Below are 23,673 nucleotides of genomic sequence, written 5' to 3'. Positions count from 1 at the left end.
GTTGAAAGCAAAAGCCTCAAATGTAATAAAATGTCAAATGTTCATGAGAACAGTTAAATTTATTTAAAGTTAAATTTACTTTGAAACACAAATTAGAGTCCTGCTTGTTGCATGATGATGTAATAGCACTTTTTTTTTTTAAAGCTGAGCACCATCTATTGACCCAGCTGCTTAAATTGTGCCATCTTATCATGAGACATACCACAGTCACACTTGTAGGGAACATACACACCTCCATCAATACTCTAGTCTCACTATGCCCATGAATTCCTAAAAGGGCCCTCTACCCATGACTGCAATGAAGGCGACACTGGAGACACTAGTTCCATCCCTGGGTCTGGAAGATCCTCTGGAGATGGAAATGGCAACTCACTCCAGTATTCTTGCCTGGGAAATACCATGGACAGAGGAGCCTGACAGGCTACAGTCCAAAGGGTCGCAAAGAGTCGGACACAACTGAGCGACTAAGCGCATATAATCAAGGAAGTTACCAAAAAAGAAGAAAACGAAGGTTTGCGGCTTAAAAATACTAGCTGACCTGAGTACGTTAAATAAAGTCATGGTGGTATTACGGAGCTCTTCACATTCTTTTGAACACTCATCCAAAATTCAGAATCCCAGGAGCATCAGTCTGATTTGCTGGATTGTTGTTTCTATTGACAATGGCTAGGTCTTTTGAAAGAGCAGCTTAAAAAAAATAGGATATCGATAATCCATCCTCTCTTTATGGACATCCACAAAGAGGTTTTCTAAAAACCCTTACACATAGCCCAGTGTTTTTCCTTACTGACTTTATTATGTGGTAAGGCAGAAATCCACCTTTGCAATATTCATGCAAATAGCTCAGAAGGAAAGAAGCATATGTCATTTGTTTCTGGGAGGAATTTTCAAATACTTCAGAACCCTTTATTTATTATGATATGACTATTACAAATTTGTTGTCTGATTAGTGTAAGCAAACCCTCAAAGAGTCTTTTCTCTTGATAGCTTGATTGGAATCACTGTTTGCATTTGAAAGCAGTTATTTTCTATTATTCTAATTGAGTTTTTCCCCTAAATCTGATTGGTATTCCCTATAGTTGAAGATGTGCCTGATTTTACTCTACCAATGAAAATACAGAAACACTAGAGCAGAAATGTATGAGTGGCACAGAGATACTTGCACGAAAAAGCCTTGTTTTCTTTATAGTAGGAACACTGAGACCCTGAAGATGGAATCTCCCCTCTGTTCTACTCAGCCATTGTATTTTTAAAAACCAAACATTAGTTCCCATCACAATAACAGCATTCCACTTTAAAGAATGTAAAAGATTGCCAACTTAAGTTTCCTGGACTTTCCCTCTTCTCAGTGACAAATGAGATTGTTACCCTCAACTATTTGGAGCCTCGGACAGAATACGAGCTCTGCGTGCAGCTGGTCCGGCGTGGAGAGGGCGGAGAAGGCCATCCTGGCCCTGTGAGGAGATTCACAACAGCTTCCATCGGTCAGCTGAAGCAAACAGGCATTTACTCAGGAGCTGGGTGGGTGGGGGAGGAAGGGGAAAGAGGAAGGAAGACCAGGAAGGGTGGTGGTGGGTGAGCGGGTGGGTGGGGAGGGTGGTGGAAGGGGTTTGCTTTTGAATGGGTGGGAAAGTGACAGGAAGGCTTCAGACTTGGAGCCAAGCCAGCCCTTTATTTGGGCTGCTCTCCTGGTCTGTCTCCCTGGGGGAGGGGGCTGGAGTGATCCACAGGGACAGAGAAGGAAGCAGATGAGCCTTCAGGAAGGCAGGGACATCCCTGAGGACTTGGGATTTACTTTGTAGCAACTGTGCTCAGTCTTGGCTCCTGAGTTTTTTCCACCAGCTTCCTGTTTCCATCCTAAGGGCCCAGGCCAGGCTTTTGCTACATACATACTCCACAAATCCCAGTGTGTTTATAAAGTAATTTCTAGTTTTTCAAAGTCACTCATGCACATGGTGAAAACATCGAATAGATTGAAAGGCTTTTACCTAAGAACAGCAGTCCTATGCTCTATCCCTCCACTTCCCCATCCTATTTCCTTTATCCCCTTGAGCCATATGATATATACCACCCTGTTTCTCATGGCATGGCACGCAGGATCTTGGATCCCCTTTCTTCCTGGACTAGGGATCGAACCCATGCCTCCCACAGTGGAAGTGCAGAGTCCTAACCACTGGACCGCCAGGGAAGTCTCTACCTCTATGTTTCTAAATCAGTGGTTCTCAAACATTATTTTCCCTCAGAATCATCTGCCCAGCTTATTAAAACAAATTTCTGGGCCTCGGCTCCAGGGTTTCAGATTCAGAAAGTTTGGAGTGGGAATGGTGCTCAAGAATCCGCATTTCTAATAAGTTCCCCAGTGATGTATGATGCTCTCGTCTTAAGCTTACACATTCCAAGTGTAGCACTATTTCTTGATGGATCAGTGTCAGTCAATAGCTATCAGTCTTCTATTGTGTAAACTGAGGAGCCTTTGAATTTGTGAAATTTCCTTGATGCTAACCTGAACTCCAGCTTTCTGCTACCCAGGTCCCCTCCTCTGAAATGTCTGAGTGAGTCCTTTTAAAGTCCTCTTTAGTGTTGTAGTGTGCCTTATGTATAACCATTCTGTTACTATCTCTTGGTCAGTGCTTTACAGTTTCAGGTTCACATTTATTTAATTCTTAGAATTGTCATCTTTCCCATTTTATAGATTGAAAAGTAGAGTCCCAGAGTGGTTAATAACTTGGCTCTGGTGATGTATCAGATTCTTCATCATCATACTAGATCTTCAGACTTGATCCATTTCTGTTTCTCCAGTTATTATTACTGTTTTTTTAACCTGGAGCCCAAAGACACCAAATCCTTTCCCGACTGATGAGTTTTCCTAGTTTTCGTCCATTTACTAAAGGCAGAAGGATATCGGATGCTTTAGTGAGAAACTAGGAAAAGCATCAAGCTCTTCTGCAAAGGTTGTGTATTCCTCACACACTCTTCCTTCCACACCCCCCACCTAGTGTTCATCTGACCAGCAGCATCTTTAATGAACCAAATGAAACTCAGGAAATACTCTGATGCTTGTAGAAGCATTGTACAAGTAAGCAATGGCTTCCTGGGAACCCACCAGGTAGTAACACCAAAAATAACACTGGCAGGGACTTCCCTGGCAGTCCAATGCTTAAGACTTTGCCTTCCTAGTGCAGGGGGGTACGTGTTCTATCTCTGGTCAGGGAGGTAAGATCCCACTTGCCTTGCAGTCAAGAAACCAAAACAAAACAGAAGCAAGATTGCAACAAATTCAATAAAGACTTTAAAAATGGCCCACATTAAAAAAAAAAATCTTAAAAAGAAAATAACCCTGGAAACTATATGACTTAGAGGATAAAAGGAACCTCCATGACTATGATGCAAGAGGCCCCTGAAATGTCATCAGGTTGCTGCTACAAAGCAAATGGTAGCTTATTCTCTCCTAGGCCAGTGCTGATGAATCAAAAGGGGAAGGGCATAATCTGACTCAGATGGAAAGTATTTATGGAACAGAACATAAAACACTTAACAGATCCACAGTGTGCTGTCTTCAGCTCTCAGAATATGTTCTAGCCAGGATGTATTCAGAGGTCTCTTGGAATATTTCAAAGTAGTTCTCAGGGGTGGGTGGGAAGGGAATTCTTGAAGGTTCATCTTTTCCCATCATTTGAATTTTGCTGATGTTTGTTTTTAAATTCATTTGGCAGTTGCACTATTTATAAGTGTGTTGAGTGAGGGCAAAGGCCGGGAAGGCCAGGAGGGGAGGGGACAGGACACACTCTGGACACACTCTGAACTCACGGCAGAAAGAGGGCAGGTAGGGAGAGGTGAAAGGTAAGCCATGCTCTCAAAGGGAGGGGAAAGAGGAAATGACCATTTATGGGGCTGCTCCTCTGTACAAGGCACAGGCTCAGAAGGTTTCCAGGTTTGCTCTGCACCATCAGCCCTCTTTCCGTCTGTTGTGTCGTTATAAGCCTGCCTGCCCATTCCAGGTGGCTTATTTTGGAACTTTAGAGAAGAGCAGAAGGAGGTGACGTCACCTCTTGCAATTTGCAAAGGTTATGGAGAAAAGACCAACGAGACCTGTAGCGTAGTGCCAAGCAGGTGGCATACCTGATTGCTGGTTCTCCCTCGTCTATGGGTGGTCAAAGCTGTTAGTGAGAGTCTCTCTCCTGAGGAGTGGAAATAGACACTTCCTGTCACCTCTGACCAAGTTTCTCAGCCTTCTTACTTTATTTTTTGTTTTCGTTTTTTCATTGTATTGGAGTATAGTTGATTTACAATGTTGTGTTAGTTCAGGTGTACAGCAAAGTGATTGTTATATATACATTCATTTGTTTCCACTTCTTTATATTATTATTATTTTTAATTATAACCCTCTAAAGAGCTTCTTAGATAGTTTTGTCCTTAAGATACCATCTCTGTTTTGTTTTAATGTCTCTTCTGCCATGAATTTTAATACCATAAATCTGTTTATATATTGTGATCCTTCGTAAACCATTGTAATTATCTAAAATTTTCTCATACCCCGAGGACCAATTTTTGCCCCGTTAGGGGCAGTAACGTCCCCACTGAAAATGCATGAGGAGAGGATCCCTATTCTATGTTTTGAAAATACTTTATATCTGGAGTTTAAAATATCAGTGTGCTGTTACTAGTTGAAAACTTGCAGATTCCTTCTCTGTCCATTGATACAAGATAAGATAGGAAGGAAGGGAGGGAGAAAGAAAATGTTGATGGAACCCAAACACCTTCCAAGCATTTTCATCTCCATTATCTCATTTCTCCTCTTGAATCTGGAAGGTGAGTGTTTTCATTTCATGCTACATAAAATTTCCTAAGGTCACAGAACTAAAGGGCCATGCTTCTGCCTCTTTGATTTCACAATTCATGTTGTTTCCATTCAGTTACCTCTGTGGTGACTCAGGTTCTTGCGGGTAACTATGGCCACACAGCCTGTGGTCAGAGCCAAACCTTGATGTGATCAGAGGCTGGCCCTGCCATCGCTGTGTTATCACATGTGAAATTGTGCCTGCTAAGGGGATGTAACCCTGAAATTGCTTTAAAACATATTGCTCAAAATGGGAACAGAGACACTGAATGCTCACCTGCAACCCCACAACCTTGGCAAATCCAGTGTTTCCAATTTTTTCAGTTTCCTTCCTCTTTCACGAATGGTAGACATGACTTTTCCCAAGTGGAAATTAGAGTATTTCTCATGTCCTACAAGTTTTGGAGAGGCTTCTGTACTTCTCACAATAATCCTTTAATCCCTTGGATGGCTATATCATAATTTATTAAAGCATTTCCCTACTTTGAGCACTTATTCTTATGATTGTTTGTTATAAATAATGTAAGGGACATCTTCATGTCCCTAGCCTTTTTGCTTCCTTTGAGTTATTTCTTCAGGATAAATCCCTGGTAGTCAGATTATACAAAGTATATGACCATTTCTAAGGCTCTTGAAAAATATTCCCAAGTTGTCCTTCAGAGGGGTTGTATTTTGTCTTACAGTTACTCAAACTATGCACTAATATTTTAAAGCTTTGGTATTTTGGTAGGGGAAAAAAGTATTTTATGACTGCTCGTGGCTGTTTCTTTGCTAGCTTGTATATTATTCTAGAAGCCAAGGTTGTCCTTGGGGGCTGTTGTTAGCTTCACTTCATATAAAACAGTGATCCTTCTGGTTTCTCCTAGGTCTTCCTCCTCCAAGAGGTCTCAGTCTCCTACCAAAAAGTCAGACCACTCTAAATTTGACCTGGCAACCAATATTCCCAAGCTCAGAAGATGACTTTTATGTTGAAGTCGAGAGGAGATCTGTGCAAATGAATAGTGATCAGCAGAATATTAAAGTGCCAGGCAACTTGACTTCAGTGCTGCTTAACAACTTACACCCCAGGGAGCAGTACATAGTCCGAGCCAGAGTCAACACCAAGGCCCAGGGGGAATGGAGTGAAGATCTCATCGCTTGGACGCTTAGCGACAGTAAGTAACTTACGCTGCCCCAGGCTTGCCTGAATGATGCTTGGTGGCCGCCACTTAGATTAAGCTCCCATCACTTCAAGTCTGCTTCTTAGAAACCATGGCAGGTAGTTAGTTGTAAGTGGAGGCCAATGAGTGCCCTCCCCCCAACACCTCAAATCATTTTAGTGACCCGCAATATTTATGAATGCTCCATATGTTTGGACTAACAATAATTCAGGCAGACCTGTCCTGCGATTTACCTTTCCTGTATTTAAAAGAGTTTGTTTATTTTCGGCGCTCCGGGGTCTTCGTCGCTGTGCACAGGCTTTGTCTAGTCTCACTGAGCAGGGGCTACCCTCTAGTTGCAGGGTGTGAGCTTCTCATTGTGATGGCTTCTCTTGTTGCAGAGCAGGGTCTCTCAGGGCTCGCCGGCTTCAGCGGTTGCGGCATGTGGACAGTAGTTGTGGCACACAGGCCTGGTTGCTCCACGGCATGTGGCATCTTCCCAGACCAGGGATTGAACCCGTGTCCCCTGCATTGGCATGAGGATTCTTAACCTTTGGACCACTAGGGATCCCTACCTTTCCTTTCAGTGGAGTTATTTACTAAGCAGATGGTGATTCATTACAGATAGATCTCTCCTAATCCTAAAAGCCAAGGAACTTTGCTTGAAAATCTGCAAAACAGATAATCCTTAGCATTATGGTACATATTTGACAGTAATAAAACAACTTTTCTTTCAAACTGTTCTTCGGGCTCTTCTCAATTTCAGATTGTCCATTAAAAATTAGTTGGAACTTCTAGGGTTCCTTTGTAGTCTTGCAAGCTTTCTCATCAGGAACCAGAGAGTTCTATTTGATTCGCTGCCATAGAACTGTCTGCATTTCAGAGTCCTTGGAAAGACCAGGTGTTTCTGGGTCACACCAACTATCACTAACACTGGGACCCTGTGGTCTCTTGTCAACTGCCAGAGTCTGAGTTTCTCTTCTGTAGCTGAGCCTCCACTTCCCCAGTAACAGGTGTACAGACTGGCTCTGGGTTTCTCCGACCAGTCTCTTCTTGTATCATAAGATGTGAAAGTCTCAACCATTTCGTCAGTGTTTAGGCATGTCTTCTTCATCTTTAAAAAATTCTGTGACAGAAGTTATAGGCCAGTACAGAGAATAATACATAAAAATCTACATTTCTACAACCCAGCATTAACAACTGTTAACATCTTGCCATCTTTGCTTTCAGCCTTTTTTGTGAAAGTAATTCCCCAATACAGATATATCAAAATCCTCTTTGATCATCATCCCTACTCTAATTTTCTCCTGTCTCCCTAGAGACAACCAAAATTCTGTTTGTTAAACCAAGATTATGTTTGTTGTATGTCTTTCCATCCAATGTTGTATAATTTTAATACGGTAAGTATACCTGTAAGTGTGCAGATGCATGCATACGCTTCATCTTGCTTTTTGTATATGTCTACTAACTGCTTAACGTATTTTCTAACAAGTGCTTAGCAAGGATAGTTCCTATGGGCTGGTGGCTAACTGCAAACTAATAGGAATCCTTATTTCTTCTACTTGAATCTATTTCATAAAAGCTGTGTGACCAAGTCACTTAATGTTTCCAGGCCTCAATACTAACAGTAAGATTGTTATGTGGAGTCAATGAGTTACAATATGAAAGGGCCTATATAAATGTCAGCTCTCATAATCTTTGTTTTCCTCAGCATCAAGAACAGTAAAATAGCAGTTTGTGGAGTAAAAGAATTTCCGAGGTCTTAATTCAGTGTAAGGATGGCAGATACGTGATTTGCATGTGTTGCCAAGTTCCCCATATGTGGCCATGTTGTCAAGTCTGTGTTGAGTCCACCACGAACTGATTGTAGTTACCATCAGAGATAACACTTAGTAGCCATTCACGGTTCATAGGCCGACATTCACTCTCTCTCAAAAGCATAATAAATAATCAAAGAGATGGTAATGCATCTTAAGGATATATGTTTTTGTTTTTTTAATTTCTAGTTGTCCCTCCTCAACCAGAAAACATCAAGATTTCCAACATCACAGACTCTTCAGCCGTGATCTCTTGGACGATCCTGGATGGCTATTCTATTTCTGCTATTATCATCCGTTACAAGGTTCAGGGCAAGAATGAAGACCAGCACATTGACGTGAAGATCAAGAATGCCACCATCACCCAGTATCAGCTCAAGGGCCTTGAGCCCCAAACAGTTTACCAGGTGGACATCTTTGCAGAGAACAATATAGGCTCAAGCAATCCAACCTCTTCTCATGAACTGATGACTCTTTCTGAATCTCAAGGTTGGTAGAGTAGACAGGTATTTACATATTATTATTTCTGGGGAGTATCAGAAAGGCCCCACTGTTTTAAGATATTTACTCCATATTCGCATCTTGTGGTATGATAGGCTTGTCCTTAATAGGCATCACCATCTCTAAAGAAGTCCTTAAGATGAAAATGCCCCTTGGAGGGATAGCCTGTTGACCCATTTTCTGTTAAGCCTTAAAGGAACTGAGCCCATCAGCAGTCCCCATCGAGCAGCTGAGGGTCTGAGGAATCTGAATGTGATTCTGTGGAAAAAGAAGACTAAGGACCCAGCTTAGTGGAGGAAAGCCTGTGCGGTGGTTCAGTGGGAGGCTCCAGGAACCACACTCCATTCTTTCTCAAAATGAACTCTTCTTTTAACTTGGGTGACACTATGCTATTCTGAGTTTTCTTTTACTTTTTAGATCCAGGTTATGATGGCTCTATGTCCATCACTAACCCCTACCTCAGAGAGAATAAGCTCTTTGAGACAGAGATCCTTCAGTGCCAAGCACAAGAGGGCCAGAGTTTGTGAGTTTTTTAAATTGAAATACAGTTGTTGTGCAATATTATGTTAGTTTTGAGTGCACTATGTAGTGATTTGACATTTGCATATATTATGATCACCACAGTAAGGCTAGTAATTATCTGTCTCTAAACAAAGGTATTACAGTATTATTAGCCATATTCTATATGCTGTATATTATATCCCTGTGGCTTCTTTGTTTCATAACCGGAGGGCTGTACCTCTTAATCCTCTCCAGTGTTTGTGGTTGGTAAAACCTGTTGAATGTAATTAGTGAACAAGGACACCCCAGGTGGGAAGGGTTGAAGCTTCTGGGAGACTTCCCTTTGAGGTTAGCCTGAAATTGCATTTCCTCACCCTCTGCACCACAGCTTGTTCAAGGGAATGTAGCTAGAGGAACTTGAGAGGGAAATGGTGATTTTTGCAAATTTATAATTCAGACCAACCTATTTTTACAGAAAGTATCATAGCACTAAAAACTTCTTGGTTCTTTTGAGGGCTACCTAGGGCTTAAGAAATAAAATCCAACAAGCTCTGTTTTCAGTGCTGATTCTTTGGAATATGTTTGAAATATCCAAAGAATGTTGAGTCTGTAAATTACAGAGAATCGTAGTTTTCAGATGACAATCTTAAAAAATGCATCATTTCCATAATTACTTGTGTTTTCATAGAACACATGCAGGCCCTAAATCCAAGCTACAAATAAAATACAAAGAGAGAAAAACAAGATGTAACAAAACTAAAAACCCCTCATCATCCCATTTCAGACATCTCTTTATGCACACATGTGTGGAGATAGTAAGAAAGATAGCTAATCAAAAGAATAATTGTTAGATGAGGTCATGCTCTACATGCTGCTTTTCATAAAAATACATTGAATTTAGTTGTGTTTTAATTTAAGCAAGGGAAAGAAGTGGAAGAGTTAAACCATAGTCTTTAATAGTCCATTTTGACTGAGCCCTAAATTCAATAGTTTTTCTCTTTTCTCTCTTCTTTCCTTCTTTCTTTGCTTCTCCCATACTTCTCCCTACTTGGTAGGTATCCTCAGATTATTTTCAGCTCTTTAAAACAAGAAAAACCCAAATCAAAATATCTTACAGATTCTGTGCTCTTAGCGTCATAGAGCTTGTAAGATTTTCTAGGTGAGGAAATTGTTCAGGGAGGTTTAGTCACTTTCCCAAAGTGATAGATATAGTTAGTCAGTCTCACTATTATGAGATAATATTCATCTGCTTGGGCCTGTACTTGGAAGTGAAAGTTGAACAAAGGGCAACAATTATTGATTAGCATCACTTCAGTTCAGTCACTCAGTCGTGTCAAACTCTTTGTGACTCTGTGGACTGCAGCATGCCAGGCCTCCCTGTCCATCACCAACCCCTGGAGCTTGGTCAAACTTACATCCAGCGAGTCGGTGATGCCATCCAACCATCTCATCCTCTGTTGTCCCCTTCTCCTTCTGTCCTCAATCTTTCCCAGCATCAGGGACTTTTCAAATGAGTCAGTTCTTCACATCTGGTGACCAAAGTATTGGAGTTTCAGCTTCAGCATCAGTCCTTCCAATGAATATTCGGGACTGATTTCCTTTAGGATTGACTGGTTGGATCTCCTTGCAGTCCAAGGGACTCTCAAGAGTCTTCTCCAACACCACAGTTCAAAAGCATCAATTCTTTGGCACTTAGCAGGTTTGGTGATTAGCATGCTGACTTGTAAAAAGCCCTTTTGCACATTCCTTTGAACTTTTAATGGCCCTGTCAGTCAGATTTGTCTCCAGTGAGTTCCAGACAATAAATGAGTAGCACTAGGTCACATAGCAATTAGGTGGCAGGACTCAGGCTGCCATGATGTTCCCAGTGTAACTGTGACTTCTCCTGCAAATGGTCGTGGCCTGTCTCTCCATCTAGACTAACCTGCTGCTTCTCCTGCGTTCTGCTCAGCACCAGCAGACCTCGGAGGCAGGAAGATGCTGCTTATCGCCATCCTCGGCTCAGCGGGAATGACCTGCCTGACAGTGCTGTTGACCTTTCTGATCATGCTGCAGCTGAAGAGGGCAAACGTCCAAAGGAGAATGGCCCAAGCCTTCCAAAATGTGGTAGTGTCTCATCTCCCAAGCAATATTTTAAAGATATGGGTCAGAAAGTTTACTTGTAAAGGAAGTATTTCCCTTAGGCAAGTTTCATCTTTTCTTTGTCTTCCATTATGAAATGGGAGATAACTAGCATGACTATATAAGTTCTTGTCCAATTTAGAACAATTCTGAGAGTGAAAAGGTTACTCTTAATAATTATGCAGAAAACTAAGCCTAAAGCAGGACTACTGCCCCATCAAAAAGAGAAGAGAGTCATCCTAGTGATAAGTCACCAGTGAGAGTAATCTTGCAGTATAAACAGCTGACCATTACTGTAATGAAGGGCATGAGGGGAACTGTACCTCAGAGTGATAAGTCATGAATATTGATACTAGATCAGTTTTCTTCACTTTTTTTTAAAATTTCCAGTTTCCATTTTGTACTTCTAATAGTATCCCCCATATATATATGAATTATATCCACGTGTGGATCGCCATCCCTGTGTACCCTTCAGTCTGCAGTCAGAGTTCATGGCACTCGGCCCTACTTTTTTCTTTCATTTAGTAATTTTGACCAGTTGCAAAGGTTTACAAAATCATACTTTACCGACAGGCACCCCATTTGAATCCTTGAGACAGTATAGCCTGAACATTTCTCTGTGATTTTGAGCTCTGTAAAATTAATCTGTACCCAACTTGACTGATTCTATATATGAAGCACTGAATACAGTCACATGTTCCGAATGAGGTAAATCTTCCTGATACGAGTCCCTGAGATGCCCTTCAGGCTGTCACTAGACAGGAAGGTCCAGCAGGGGGGTGGACAGTGCTGGAGCTCATCATGGTACGGATGCTTTGTCCTGGGACTGCCAGCAGCCACCAAAACTCAGGAGAAAAGGAGACACTGCCTTGGGCTTGAGAGATTCTGAGCTTTAAGACAAGTGGGAGAGAGTAAGTAAGAGCCAAGGAGACCAAGATGATGCTAGGAGAAAAGCCCTCACAGAGGCATGTCCTGTGACTTCTCCAGATAGATCTCTGAGCTCTTTTCCAAACCAGAACTGAATAGCTGCTCATTTCACAGCAGGGCAGACACTCAAGTGTGAGTAACTCAAGTGTGTGTCGTGACAGACATGCTATTATCCTCCTCGCCTTCATCCCTGCAGACATGACTAGTCGATTGTAGCATGCTTTCCTCCTGAGGCCTAGGATCATGCCCATGCAGCTCTACTGGCTGCCACTTCATCCAAGTGGGCCTACTAAATGAACCCTATTTCCATCTTAATTCTAGAATTGGGTATACTGTTTCTTTTTTTCACTTAGTGTGGGCATAAACCAGAAGGTATTATGTACCTTGAAAATTGTGAAAAATCCTGACACAAACCCATTATTTTTGTAGAGGGAAGAACCAGCTGTGCAGTTCAACTCAGGAACTCTTGCCCTGAACAGGAAGGCCAAAAACAACCCAGATCCTACCATTTATCCAGTGCTTGACTGGAATGACATCAAATTTCAAGATGTGATTGGGGAGGGTAATTTTGGCCAGGTTCTTAAGGCTCGCATCAAGAAGGATGGGTTACGGATGGATGCTGCCATCAAGAGAATGAAAGGTCAGTGCATGCCCCGATCAAGTCAGCATTTTACTAGGGTGGGGGGACAGCTTGACTTCCTGTTGAATCTTTCCTCTAAGGTCTCATATTTTTTTTAAACAAAAAATTGGCATGATGTTAGATGGAGTTGTTCTGTGCAGCTGAAGGTGATATATCCTTTGAGGGCCAGGATGTAAACTTGAAGGCATGAGCTGTTTAGACGCCACTGTCTGGATTCACTGGGATGTGAGAACACAGACTCTCTGTCCCACCCTGCTGACTTTCGGGAAGCATTACTGTTTCTCTTAATGCAGTGGTTCTCAACATTGATCACCGTCCAAATCACCTGGGAGACTTGTTAAAAAACAGACTCTTCAGCTCCACCCTATGGTTTCTGATTAAGCAAATCTGGCCCAGGGCCAGAGGGCTTGCATTTCTAATTAGTTCCCTTGGGATGCTGAGTCTCAGAATTTGGAGACCACATTTGGGAAATCACTATCTTCCTGCATTATCTACATTAGCATTCCTGGAAATAGTTAGAAATGCATCTACTTGAGTTTTTCCTCCTCGTGGTTCTAATCTATTCAAATTTCTGGGATGATGCAGGGAAAAATTGGGGTCCCTAAACTTGCTCAGCGGCTCTTCTATACACTCAAGCTTAGAAACCATTGATCTGTAGTCACAAAACTAGATCTTTTCCAGTTGTGTTCAAGACTGCTTAGGGCCCCCTCATTGAATACGACCTTCTGAGAAAGCAGATTGACGTGTCCCCTGGAAATACTAACTGTCTTCTGTTGCGTGTGAAATGGCAGTTTACCGATGACTTGACTGTGAAGCTGCACTGTTGCTTTTACAGCGCACAGGCTTGGCAAGTGATATATTAGAGCCGGCAATGTAATTGCCACTTTTATTGGGCAGCTCCATAATCAGGACTTGCTAAGGCTGCTGATGGGTTTTCCCTCTTCTTGACTGCAATATTAAGCCTAAGATGACAATTAACCCTAAATCTTATTAAGCCATCACTGCTTTCTGCATTGCTAGAAAACACATGTCAGGAAATGAACAAAACAAAATAAACACAGTATTATTTATGCTTAGAGACAGTAATGTTTCAAAACACACACAGAGACACACACCCAAACAAACCCTACTAGAATCCAGAAATTCCTTTTCCTTTTCCAACTTTAGTCACAGCAGTTTTAGGAAGCAGTAAAAATGGTGAGAGGAGAGAGAGTGTAGAGCTTTGTAGCATCAGTTTTTATGCTGATTGGGATCTGACCTGAGCTGATTGTCCATCTCATGTCCGTGTAAAGAGGCAGAATGACTTAACAGCGCACCGGGGCAGAAAGTTTTGCAGGAAAAGTCATGCATGCAAAGAGGGCACTTACTGATGTGAAGCAACAACCTGTTACAAGGAGCTTTGCTTCTAAAATGTTCCTGAGGCATTGACCCTTAGGCTCCTGTGGTATAAACAGGGTACTAGACTTGGAATTGTTACCTGTCAGCCTCATGGGTCCCCTTAGCCCATATGAAACCTTCCCATAATTTTCAAGCATGGTCAGGCATGCACATGGCTACCAGCTCTCTATCACTCTTTCCCCCAATGTTATTTCTTCAAAAAGCAATCATAGCATACTGTCACCAGCTCAAGGCTGATCACCAGTTGCACATCAGCCAAAGAGTTTTCTCTTCAGCCTGATTGGTGGTTCTGCCTCTGATCAAAGTGCTAATGGAGAGACGGAATGACAGGAACAGAAAGAAACGCAACTGTTTCCTGACTACGAAGCGACTTCTATAAAAATGTCATTGAGATTTGAGTTTTTTCAGCAAGTCTTATGTGGGCTTCCCTGGTGACTCAGTTGGTAAAGAATCCACCTGACGTGCAGGAGACCTAGGTTTGATCACCTCCATCAGCAAGATCCCCTCGGGAAGGAAATGGCAACGCACTCCAGTATTCTTGCCTGGAAAATCCCATGGACAGAGAAGCCTGGTGGGCTATAGTCCATGGCGTCGCACACAGTTGAACACAACTGAGCACAGTATTCTATTCTGGTTTATGTAAAAAGCAGAGTAAAATTATTATAATAAAGTAAGGTGTGTTCACTACTGGCAATGTTTCACTAAAATTTTGGTGTTATTCCTTGGCGTATTTGTCTCTGGAAAGCCAGGGTCTGAGAATGGACGCAGCTCCATCTCAACCAGACCATTTCTCTGGATATTTGAGGGCTTCAGCAGTGATTCTCAAACAGAGGTGATTTGGTTTCCAGGGGGGACACTTGGTGATCTGGGTACATTTTTGGTTGTGCTACTGGTAACTAGTAGGTCAGGTCAGGGGGCCAGCTAAACATCCTCCTTGCCACAGGACAGCCCCCAACCATAAGAAGCATTGGCCCAAAATGTGGACAGCCAAGCCCCTGTGATAGAGCCATCTCTTTGATTTCTCTAATGTTTTCCAGACCCAATGACAGCTGAGTGTACTTGAAGGTGATGGGGATCAGGGGGTACAGTTGTTTCTGACGAGGCATCACAGAAAACGGTCATGACTCTTGACTTTCTTCCCAGAATATGCTTCCAAAGATGACCACAGGGACTTTGCTGGGGAACTGGAGGTTCTTTGTAAACTTGGACACCACCCAAACATCATCAATCTCTTGGGAGCGTGTGAACATCGTGGTAAGATGCTCTTTTCCTGTTTCTCCTGCCAGATTTTTTTTTAAATAAGAAAGAAAATCAGGCACATTCCATATTGAAGTTAGGAAAGATAAGTCATCTAAGATTGCTGCTGCTGCTACTGCTAAGTCGCTTCAGTCGTGTCCGACTCTGTGCAACCCCACAGACGGCAGCCCATTGGGCTCCGCCATCCCTGGGATTCTCCAGGCAAGAACACTGGAGTGGGTTACCTACTTTTTAAGCTGCAATTTCAGTCTGAATGTCTGGCCCCGTGAATAGACTGTGCTGAGATGTGGAATATTTTTGAAGGTGGGTCCCACGGGTGAGTCTTTTGGCTTCTGATACAGCTCAATTAGTAATGCCCAAAGATACCCACAGCGCCTACATGCTCCCATCTTTGCTAATCCAGAGGTTTTCTCAGTCACGACTAGGTGGATGGAGGCTGCACTCTGCACCAGGAAAGTGAAGTACATTGGTTCTTCTTAGTTGACTTTTCATTTTCCCTCCAAATCCAAGTAGCCAATACTCCAAATGTTAAATCTGTGAATGCCAATAATCTACTGTAATGTGAAAGGACTGGTGATACTTAAGTTAAAAAAAATAATAATAAGGCTATATCTAATAGTACTTTGTTTTTATCCAAAACAATCCCCTGTACAATTACACTGAAGCTTTCTTTACAACTATCCTATGTCACACATACTCTTAAGTTCAAATTATAGTATTAATTCAAATGTTTATTGAGTATTTCCTATTGTAATGTGTGGAGTTAGCTGTGAATGAGTAGGTAATAAGAAATCTATGGGTTTACCTCTGCATGCTACCTGGGTTTGCAGCTCTAAATCCATGCTTACTCTTAATTTCCCATGGAAAAATTTACTCCAATGCAAAAGCTCCACATGGTAATTATTTGCAAACTTTACAACCTCTTGTTGACTTTGCAGCACAAATACCAACAATGGAAAAGAGACTACTTCCTTTTCCTCAATTTATTAAACTAAAAATACTGGTACTTCAAACAATATATCATTCTGTGATCCAATAAGGGTGTAATTCTAAGAGCCAGATAATGTCAGAATGAAGTTATGACACTTATTTTTGAGCTATTTCCTGAGAACAGTAATCAGCATGGGGCAGCAGTGAATGAATGTTCCAAAACAAAAACTTATAGTGACAGAATATATGTCTTTTTAAAGTTTGCTCTATTATCACATAATTGGTTGATTTTTTAAATTGTATTGTTCAGTAAAGTGAGAAAATACCTTCATACCAGAATTGAGGTATATCTTTCCTTATAGGACAACAGGATTCAGTGCTAGAAGCTTGCCTTTTTTTTTTTTTTTTTTGAGAATTTCACTTTCTTAGAATATCTTTGAAGTTTAGATTCATTTGACATAAAAAGTATATACCAAATAATTCACTTTTAAAAATAGTAAAATAGAGCACTATACTTTCATTTTGGCTCCAAAGATGAATAATTGCTATCAAAGCAGATTACATCTCATTATAAAAAAGAAAAGGGAGGAAACTATTTGGAATAAAACTAAGGCAATGAACCATGCTTTGCTCTAGGAAAAATTTTATTTTTTTTCCTAAAAGGTTGACATTTCTGGCTTCTGTCAGCAAAACTGCAATCCCCGGCACTAGATTTTGCTGACCAGTGATGCACTCAGCAATCTGACGACTTAGTCTGGATTTTAGGAAGGAGCAGAGGTCAGGAGAGAGAAAGTTACCTAGTGTGGGTCCTTCTGCTTTGGGTATTTAATCACTTGTTTGTTTATTTTAAAAAAAAATAACCTCAGGAGAAGCTGGATTCATACTGGAATAACATGTCTGGCTCATATTAGGTTCTCAGTCAATATAGAATAAAAAATAAAGGGTGATGTGGACTAGCTATCCTAGGTCATCTGGAAGCAGGTGTTTTGATTTCATTCTACCCGTGTTACCCAGTAGGTGAAGCATTCAGGAAGCCTGCTGTTCGGTAGGAGTGGAGGGGGGAACCCTAAGTGCAGGCATGGCCCCCTTTTGCAGGAATGATGTCACTTGTTTTCCTCCTGTCGGCAGCATTACCCATATTGGTACCACTAGGTGTGTTATTTTAAGATAAAATGGAATTTTGTAAGCAGTCCCCAAGGACCAAAGCACATCTCAGAGATACCACCGAGGTTTAGGGCTACTGTTAAAGTGAGGCTTCCTCCCTCACCCCACAGGCTACCTGTACCTGGCCATTGAGTATGCGCCCCATGGCAACCTCCTGGACTTCCTGCGAAAGAGCCGAGTGCTAGAGACGGACCCCGCGTTTGCCATTGCCAACAGCACTGCCTCCACGCTCTCCTCCCAGCAGCTTCTCCATTTCGCAGCAGATGTGGCCCGGGGTATGGACTACCTGAGCCAAAAACAGGTTTGTTCTATGAACCTTGCTTTGAGCATCTTTCTTCCAAACTTCTCTGTGATATCAGAGTTTAGATTTTTTTTTTTCCCAGTTCACCTCTCTTCCTTAATTCCTTCTCAAACTCTCCCTAATTGTATTCTGTTTGTTAATATTCTATCTCTTTATATAGAAGATCATGCTCCATGCTAATGGTATGTTTATCTAGTGAATCTCATCATATGTATTTGGGTGAGGTGCTTTCACTCATATTAGCTTCAAATAACTCCACACAGCACACATAGCAGAGGCCTTTCGTGGTAATTGGAATAGTGCATGACCTGGTGCTTCTTCCTGAAATGCTCCTCCAAAGACCTGTGGGTCGTTTGGCAGAATCCACTCACTGAGCATTTAGAAGAGGAACTAGAAGGGAACTGGATTCTGGTAGCTTTTTAAAAACACTTTTTCATACTATCCTCTAGATTTCCCAAAGCTCCTGCTCTTTGTGCAAACAAAATGAAGTAAAAAAGCAAATATGATGCTGAAAATACATGACCCTTTTTTTTTAAAATTTCAGTTTATTCACAGGGACCTAGCTGCCAGGAACATTTTAGTTGGTGAAAACTATGTAGCCAAGATAGCCGATTTTGGATTATCCCGAGGTCAAGAAGTGTATGTGAAAAAGACGATGGTAAGTTCAGATGTTGATGAGACCCTTCCGGGGACACCCCTCCCTCTCCTGACGTTGCTTCTCTTAGAATTCCATCCTTCTGTGCTGACGGAGGCCTCTGGCCTTTTCTGCCGTTTCATAATGCCTCAGCCCAGCAAACGTCCTTTCTCAGTTTTGATACCTAAAATGTCTGGAGGGTCTGCATTTACCAGTGAAGAAGGCTCTGTCACATGTGGTGAAGTTGTTGAACATGCAAGCCTCGTGCTGGAGGGGCTGGGGTCCGTATCCAGCACAGACCTCCAAGTCTGGTCTCATTCAGAATCTTCTGGGGAGCTCCCACAGTCCCCTTTTACACAGCAAACATAGGAGGGGGGGAAAAGACGTTTAACCTACTTTCTAAAACATTAAGGAAGTGAATCAACAAGGTTTCCTAAGTCACAAGGATGCTCTAGAAAGAAACTCGTAAGTTGTAAATGCTCGTATAAGAGTTCCCTCTTTTCTGAATGTTCTCTGCTCATTCGTCAGTTCAGTCGCTCAGTCGTGTCTGACTCTTTGCAACCCCATGGATGGCAGTACACTAGGCCTCCCTGTCCATCACCAGCTCCCGTAGTTTACTCAAATTCATGTCCTTTGAGTCGATGATGCCATCCAGTCATCTCATCCTCTGTTGTCCCCTTCTCTTCCTGCCTTCAATCTTTCCCAGCATCAGGGTCTTTTCAAATGAGTCACTTCTTCGCAGCAAGTGGCCAAAGTATTGGAGTTTCAGCTTCAACATCAGTCCTTCCAATGAATATTCAGGACTGATTCCTTTAGGATGAACTGGTTGGATCTCCTTGCAGTCCAAGGGACTCTCAAGAGTCTTCTCCAACACCACAGTTCAAAAACATCAATTCTTAGGCGCTCAGCTTTCTTTATAGTCCAACTCTCACATCCATACGTGACCACTGGAAAAACCATAGCTTGCTCGTTCGTCAAGCCCCCACCAAATCCACTTTCACCTAATGATGCCTAGCCTCCCAAGTAGCCAAATTTTACCTTCAAATAAAAGATCCCAGGGGAGCCTCATTCTGCTCTCGTCATCCACCTGGAATCATAAAGCTGGAAATGCCACATCCCTGGACATTAGTGCTGGGCTTTCAACATGCCACCACCCTCTGCTTTCCCTGCAGTTGGCAGTGCAGGGTGTTGGGGCTGACGCATCCTATAGTCTTTGCACATGTTGGGTAGGTCTCTCTGATGGCATGGCTCTCCCAGCATTACTTGGGCTCAGCTTTCTTGGGATGACTCCAGTTCTTGTAACATATATACACAGAGAGTCTTTTTACTTTTGTAGATATCAAATTGCCTCCTAGCAAGGCTCCGGCTTCTGCATTTATCCTCAAGCTCAGGTTTCCTTTCTTTTAAATATACTTATTTCAATTACTGACAAGATAACACAGAAACAATATTCAAGAATGCTTTCAAGAGGAAATGATCCACAGTTCACAACCTTGACACAATTTATTTTATTTTTAACTCTTTTCCTTCCACAAGCATACAGTCTTTTCCATAGTTATGATCACAGTGAACTTAATCATTTTGGAACTTTCCACTCCCTTTTTTGATGAGGGTTTGAAGTGGGCCTCCTTTGGTTCTTAGAGAGTACCACGCCCCTGGTCCTTGATACTTATTGACATCAGCACCTCAGGAAGTCTCCAGTGACTCCCTGAAGGTTGGTTGCCAGGCAACAGTTTTTTCCCTAAACTTTTCAGATTCGCCCCTCTCAAAGCAGACCTTTCTCTGGTGAGTGGCTGGGCTGGTCTTATAGAGGCAGGACACACCACTCACCCATATGCTCCAGCTCTCCGCATTCCTCCTGGGCCACGTGGGACCCTCTTATTTTCACCGCAGCATCTCTCGCCTTCCTTCACTCTGGCACTTTGGGGATGAGATGCCATGAGGAGGGAGGGCCACATGCATGCTAAGTCGCTTTAGCCATGTCTAACTCTTTGTGATCGTATGGATTGTGGCCCGCCAGGCTCCTCTGTCCATGGGGTTTCCCTGGCAAGAAAGCTGGAGTGAGTGGCCATTTCCTCCTCCAGGGGATCTTCCCGACCCAGGGGTTGAACCCCTGTCTCTTATGGCTCCTGTACTGGCAGGTGGGTTCGTTACTACTAGTGCCTCCTGGGAACCCCTGTGGGGATGAGGAGGAGAGGTTAGCACAGTTTAGCCCCATAATCCTACCCATTCAATTTGGTTACTTGCCTCAGTACCCCGAGGCTAAGGTTGGTTTGCTTGACATTTCATAAAGGTCAGGGATTTCTGTATCTTATGGAGTTAGGGAAATGCTTAGAGGGGCGGAGCACTGGTTAGGGCTCTAGTGTATCTCCCAGTGGAAGGGAAAGCGTTCAGTAGCAGCATGGTGTCTGGGTGGGGAAAGGACATGGTGAAGGTAGGGGAAGGATAGAGAAGGGACTGGAGAGAAGCAAGCTCCCAGCAAGAAGGGCGCAATGTAGCACACTACCAACAGAGGGCAGAGTGGCTACTTTCTCTGGCTTACTATGGAAGTCAGAGATGGTCGATTCCTATTGCACCTAGATTCTCTGGGAAGCTTTTTAAAAGACAGATACTAAGTCCTACCACTTAGACATTTTGATTCAGTTATTGTGGATAGGGCATCCTGCATTAGTTTTTTACTTCCTCCCAGGGCGATTCTAGTACTGGAAGTGTTGCAAAATGATGTACTTCAGTGATTTGGGGTTTTACTACCATTGATTAATCTATTGATCCCCTCAGCGTGGATTTATTTATTACTACAATGTTTCACGCTTGTGCTGGGCTTGGGGATAATATTAAGACACAGTGTTCTCCTTCAAAGAGCTCAGAGACACATAACAAACAATTGTAACGGTGGATAAGGCTGAGCAGGAGGAAAGTGCAGGTCCCTCCGGAGCTCAGAGGAAGCACAGTGAAGCTTTCCAGTAAATGTGACATAGATACTGGAGACGTGAGAATGAAGTGCATGACCTGGTGGATGCAGTGTATATATAAGAACTGAGAGGCAGAGGAAAGCACGGAACTTTGGGGAAATAAGAAAGGCAATATGGCTAGAGGGTGATGCAAAAAAGAGGAAGAGTTAAAACTCAAGGCTGGAAGAGGAAGTGGGGATAAGGTCTTGAAAGCTCTGGATGCCAGCTTTTGGGGATTCAGCTAAGGACGGGGGATGTTGTAACAAGAGTGATACTACAGAATTTTAAGGACAGGAACCACATGTTTGGGTTTGCCATTTAGAGTGATTGTGGTACAGAGAACAGGTCATTAGGGAGTGGAACCAGAGGCGGGGAGATGAGCGGAGAGGTGGTTGTCAGCAGGCAGGTGGAGTGGTGGTGGCCTGAACCAAGGTGACGGCAGCAGGGACAGACAGAGGTGGACAGATCAAAGCAGTCACACAAAGAATGGAAAAGGGCGCATGGAAATGAATAACTAGGAAATACGGGGTCAGAGGCCAGCAAGCGGGAGTAAATGAGAGCAAGGACCAAACAGGAAATGCAGACAACTCTTCCCATCCCCTAGTGTGAAGGAGAAGAGAGAGTGCCAGGTGGGAGATGGAGGCGAGGACATAGAAGGGAGCAGATGTTGAAGAGAACACAGCATGTAGACGTGAGGGACTTCCCTGGTCTGCACTGGTAGAAGTCACCACCTCCTCGCTGACCCACATGCACCCTCTGCCCTTTGGTCTGAAATGCTCTTTCCTCCCCCATCCACCTGGGGGTACCTACACATCTTCTAGAACTGAACTCGTGTGTCCCCTCCCCTGGAAACCCTTCCAGCCTCTCCTCCAGGCATTTGGTCTCCCACCACCACCTCAGCCTTTCCCACATTATAGCCTAATCCTCAGTTCCTATGCCCATCTCTCTTTTCAAACCTCTGACAGCCACGAAGTGAATAATTGCATGACCACTGAAAGGACACACACATACACACACATTATTTTTCTTTACATGAAGCTATGGTAGTGACCCCTTGAGGTAAGTGGGGCTTACATAATTTGCGGGGCTTTGAACTTAAAAGCAGACTTGTGGGTGGGACATGCAAAAATATCCCGACTCTGCCATGCCTTCTGTCTGGGGACCTCCCTGAGAACTGGGGTGAGCTCCCCCCAGCTTCAGGCCACCGGCGAGCCTTGGGAAGGGGCCCCTGTTGAGCCTAAGCAGCCTCTTTCATTGTATTCTCTAGGGAAGACTCCCCGTGCGCTGGATGGCGATCGAGTCACTAAATTACAGCGTGTATACGACCAACAGTGACGTGTGAGTAAGCCTCTCACTGCTGAGGGTTTTTTTTTTTTTTTTTTTTTTTTGGACCCAGAAAAATATCCATTTGACAAAGGTTTTGAAGAGAACCAGGAATATTGCATCCCTCTGCAGAATAAAGCTAATCACTAAGCCCAGGAAATAAATTAACAGAGTGAACGAAGCCACAGAGGAAATGATTTCCCGATGGCAGGCTTTGGGTTTATTTCTGCACTTCAGGGAGTGACTTCAAGTGGTTAACTCTTTATTTCCTGAGGAGTCAAAGGCATCCTGGTCTTCCTGTGACTCCATTGCCCAGACTGACTTCGGCACAAGGACCTAGACCTGAGGAGGTGGCCCAGAGTAGCTGCTGGGGGTCGGAGGTGGCAGGGACAGAAGACAGTCACACATGCTAAGTCACTTCAGTCGTGTCCGACTCTGTGCAACCCGATGGGCTACAGCCCGCCAGGCTGCTCTGTCCATGGAATTCTCTAGGCAAGAGTACTGGAGTGGATTGCCACGCCCTGCTCCAGGGGATCTTCCCGACCCAGGGACTGAACTCACAACTCCTATGTCTTCTGCACTGGCAGGCAGGTTCTTTACCACTAGCGCCACCTGGGAGCCCACAGAAGGCAGTCGGTGGGGCCCATCTCCGCCTGCAGCCTGTGTGACGAGTCTCAGGCTGGTGGCAGGGGAGGACGGTTTGCGATTGAGACCTGAGCCCTCTTGCCCACATTCCCTATTTTCAGGAGGAAGAACAGGCCCAGAGGGTTGAGTTGATTTATTCGGGGGGTGGGGGGTTGGGGGGAGAGCTGTTATGCCTGGGGATGGGGAGAGGTTGGGCGATGACTGTGTTCTCACTGTGTGCCTTTATGTTATCTCATGTCATCTCTGCATGAGGCAGAGATGGGTGTCCTCACTTTTGGAAGAATACAGTCAGAGGCCTCAGCAGTTCTAGTCATTTGTCCCATGTCACATGAGTACCCGGTGGCAGAGATGAGATCTGATGCCTGTCTGGCCTAGAACCCCCTGCTTTCTGTAGTGTCAGCCTGCATTCTCTACCTAGAGCAAGTGGGGGCTCTGCCAGTGTTAACAGTGTTCCCCTGTTACAATCCTTCCATTGGCCAAAGGGGAGATAGACGCACGCTCTGTGCAAGACCTAATCCTAGGAAAAAGACATGGGACTTTCCCTCTTCTGACCTAGAGTCAGTCGCCCCAGCTTTGGGGGCAGAACG

At 43.5% G+C, this 23,673-nt stretch overlaps 1 protein-coding gene across 3 annotated transcripts in view; it reads left to right on the top strand.

Moving 5' to 3' along the window:
* TEK (TEK receptor tyrosine kinase) overlaps nucleotides 1-23,673 on the top strand; it is a 99,695-nt gene that overhangs the window by 70,391 nt on the left and 5,631 nt on the right. For 2 of the 3 annotated variants that reach the window (XM_005683591.3, XM_018051890.1), the window contains 9 exons: nucleotides 1,350-1,484; nucleotides 5,704-5,991; nucleotides 7,983-8,282; nucleotides 10,747-10,901; nucleotides 12,273-12,483; nucleotides 15,025-15,135; nucleotides 17,343-17,533; nucleotides 18,078-18,191; nucleotides 22,386-22,456. In XM_005683591.3, the coding sequence (XP_005683648.2) occupies nucleotides 1,350-1,484; nucleotides 5,704-5,991; nucleotides 7,983-8,282; nucleotides 10,747-10,901; nucleotides 12,273-12,483; nucleotides 15,025-15,135; nucleotides 17,343-17,533; nucleotides 18,078-18,191; nucleotides 22,386-22,456 (1,576 nt within the window). The remainder of the gene's footprint in view (nucleotides 1-1,349; nucleotides 1,485-5,703; nucleotides 5,992-7,982; nucleotides 8,283-10,746; nucleotides 10,902-12,272; nucleotides 12,484-15,024; nucleotides 15,136-17,342; nucleotides 17,534-18,077; nucleotides 18,192-22,385; nucleotides 22,457-23,673) is intronic. The other variant, XM_005683592.3, reaches the window with a different exon arrangement.

Source organism: Capra hircus, chromosome 8 (assembly GCF_001704415.2).
Source record: "Capra hircus breed San Clemente chromosome 8, ASM170441v1, whole genome shotgun sequence".
NCBI classification, from domain to species: Eukaryota; Metazoa; Chordata; class Mammalia; order Artiodactyla; family Bovidae; genus Capra; species Capra hircus.
The sequence above is the reverse complement of the archived record's forward strand: the minus strand, read 5'-3'. Positions and strand labels throughout refer to the sequence as shown.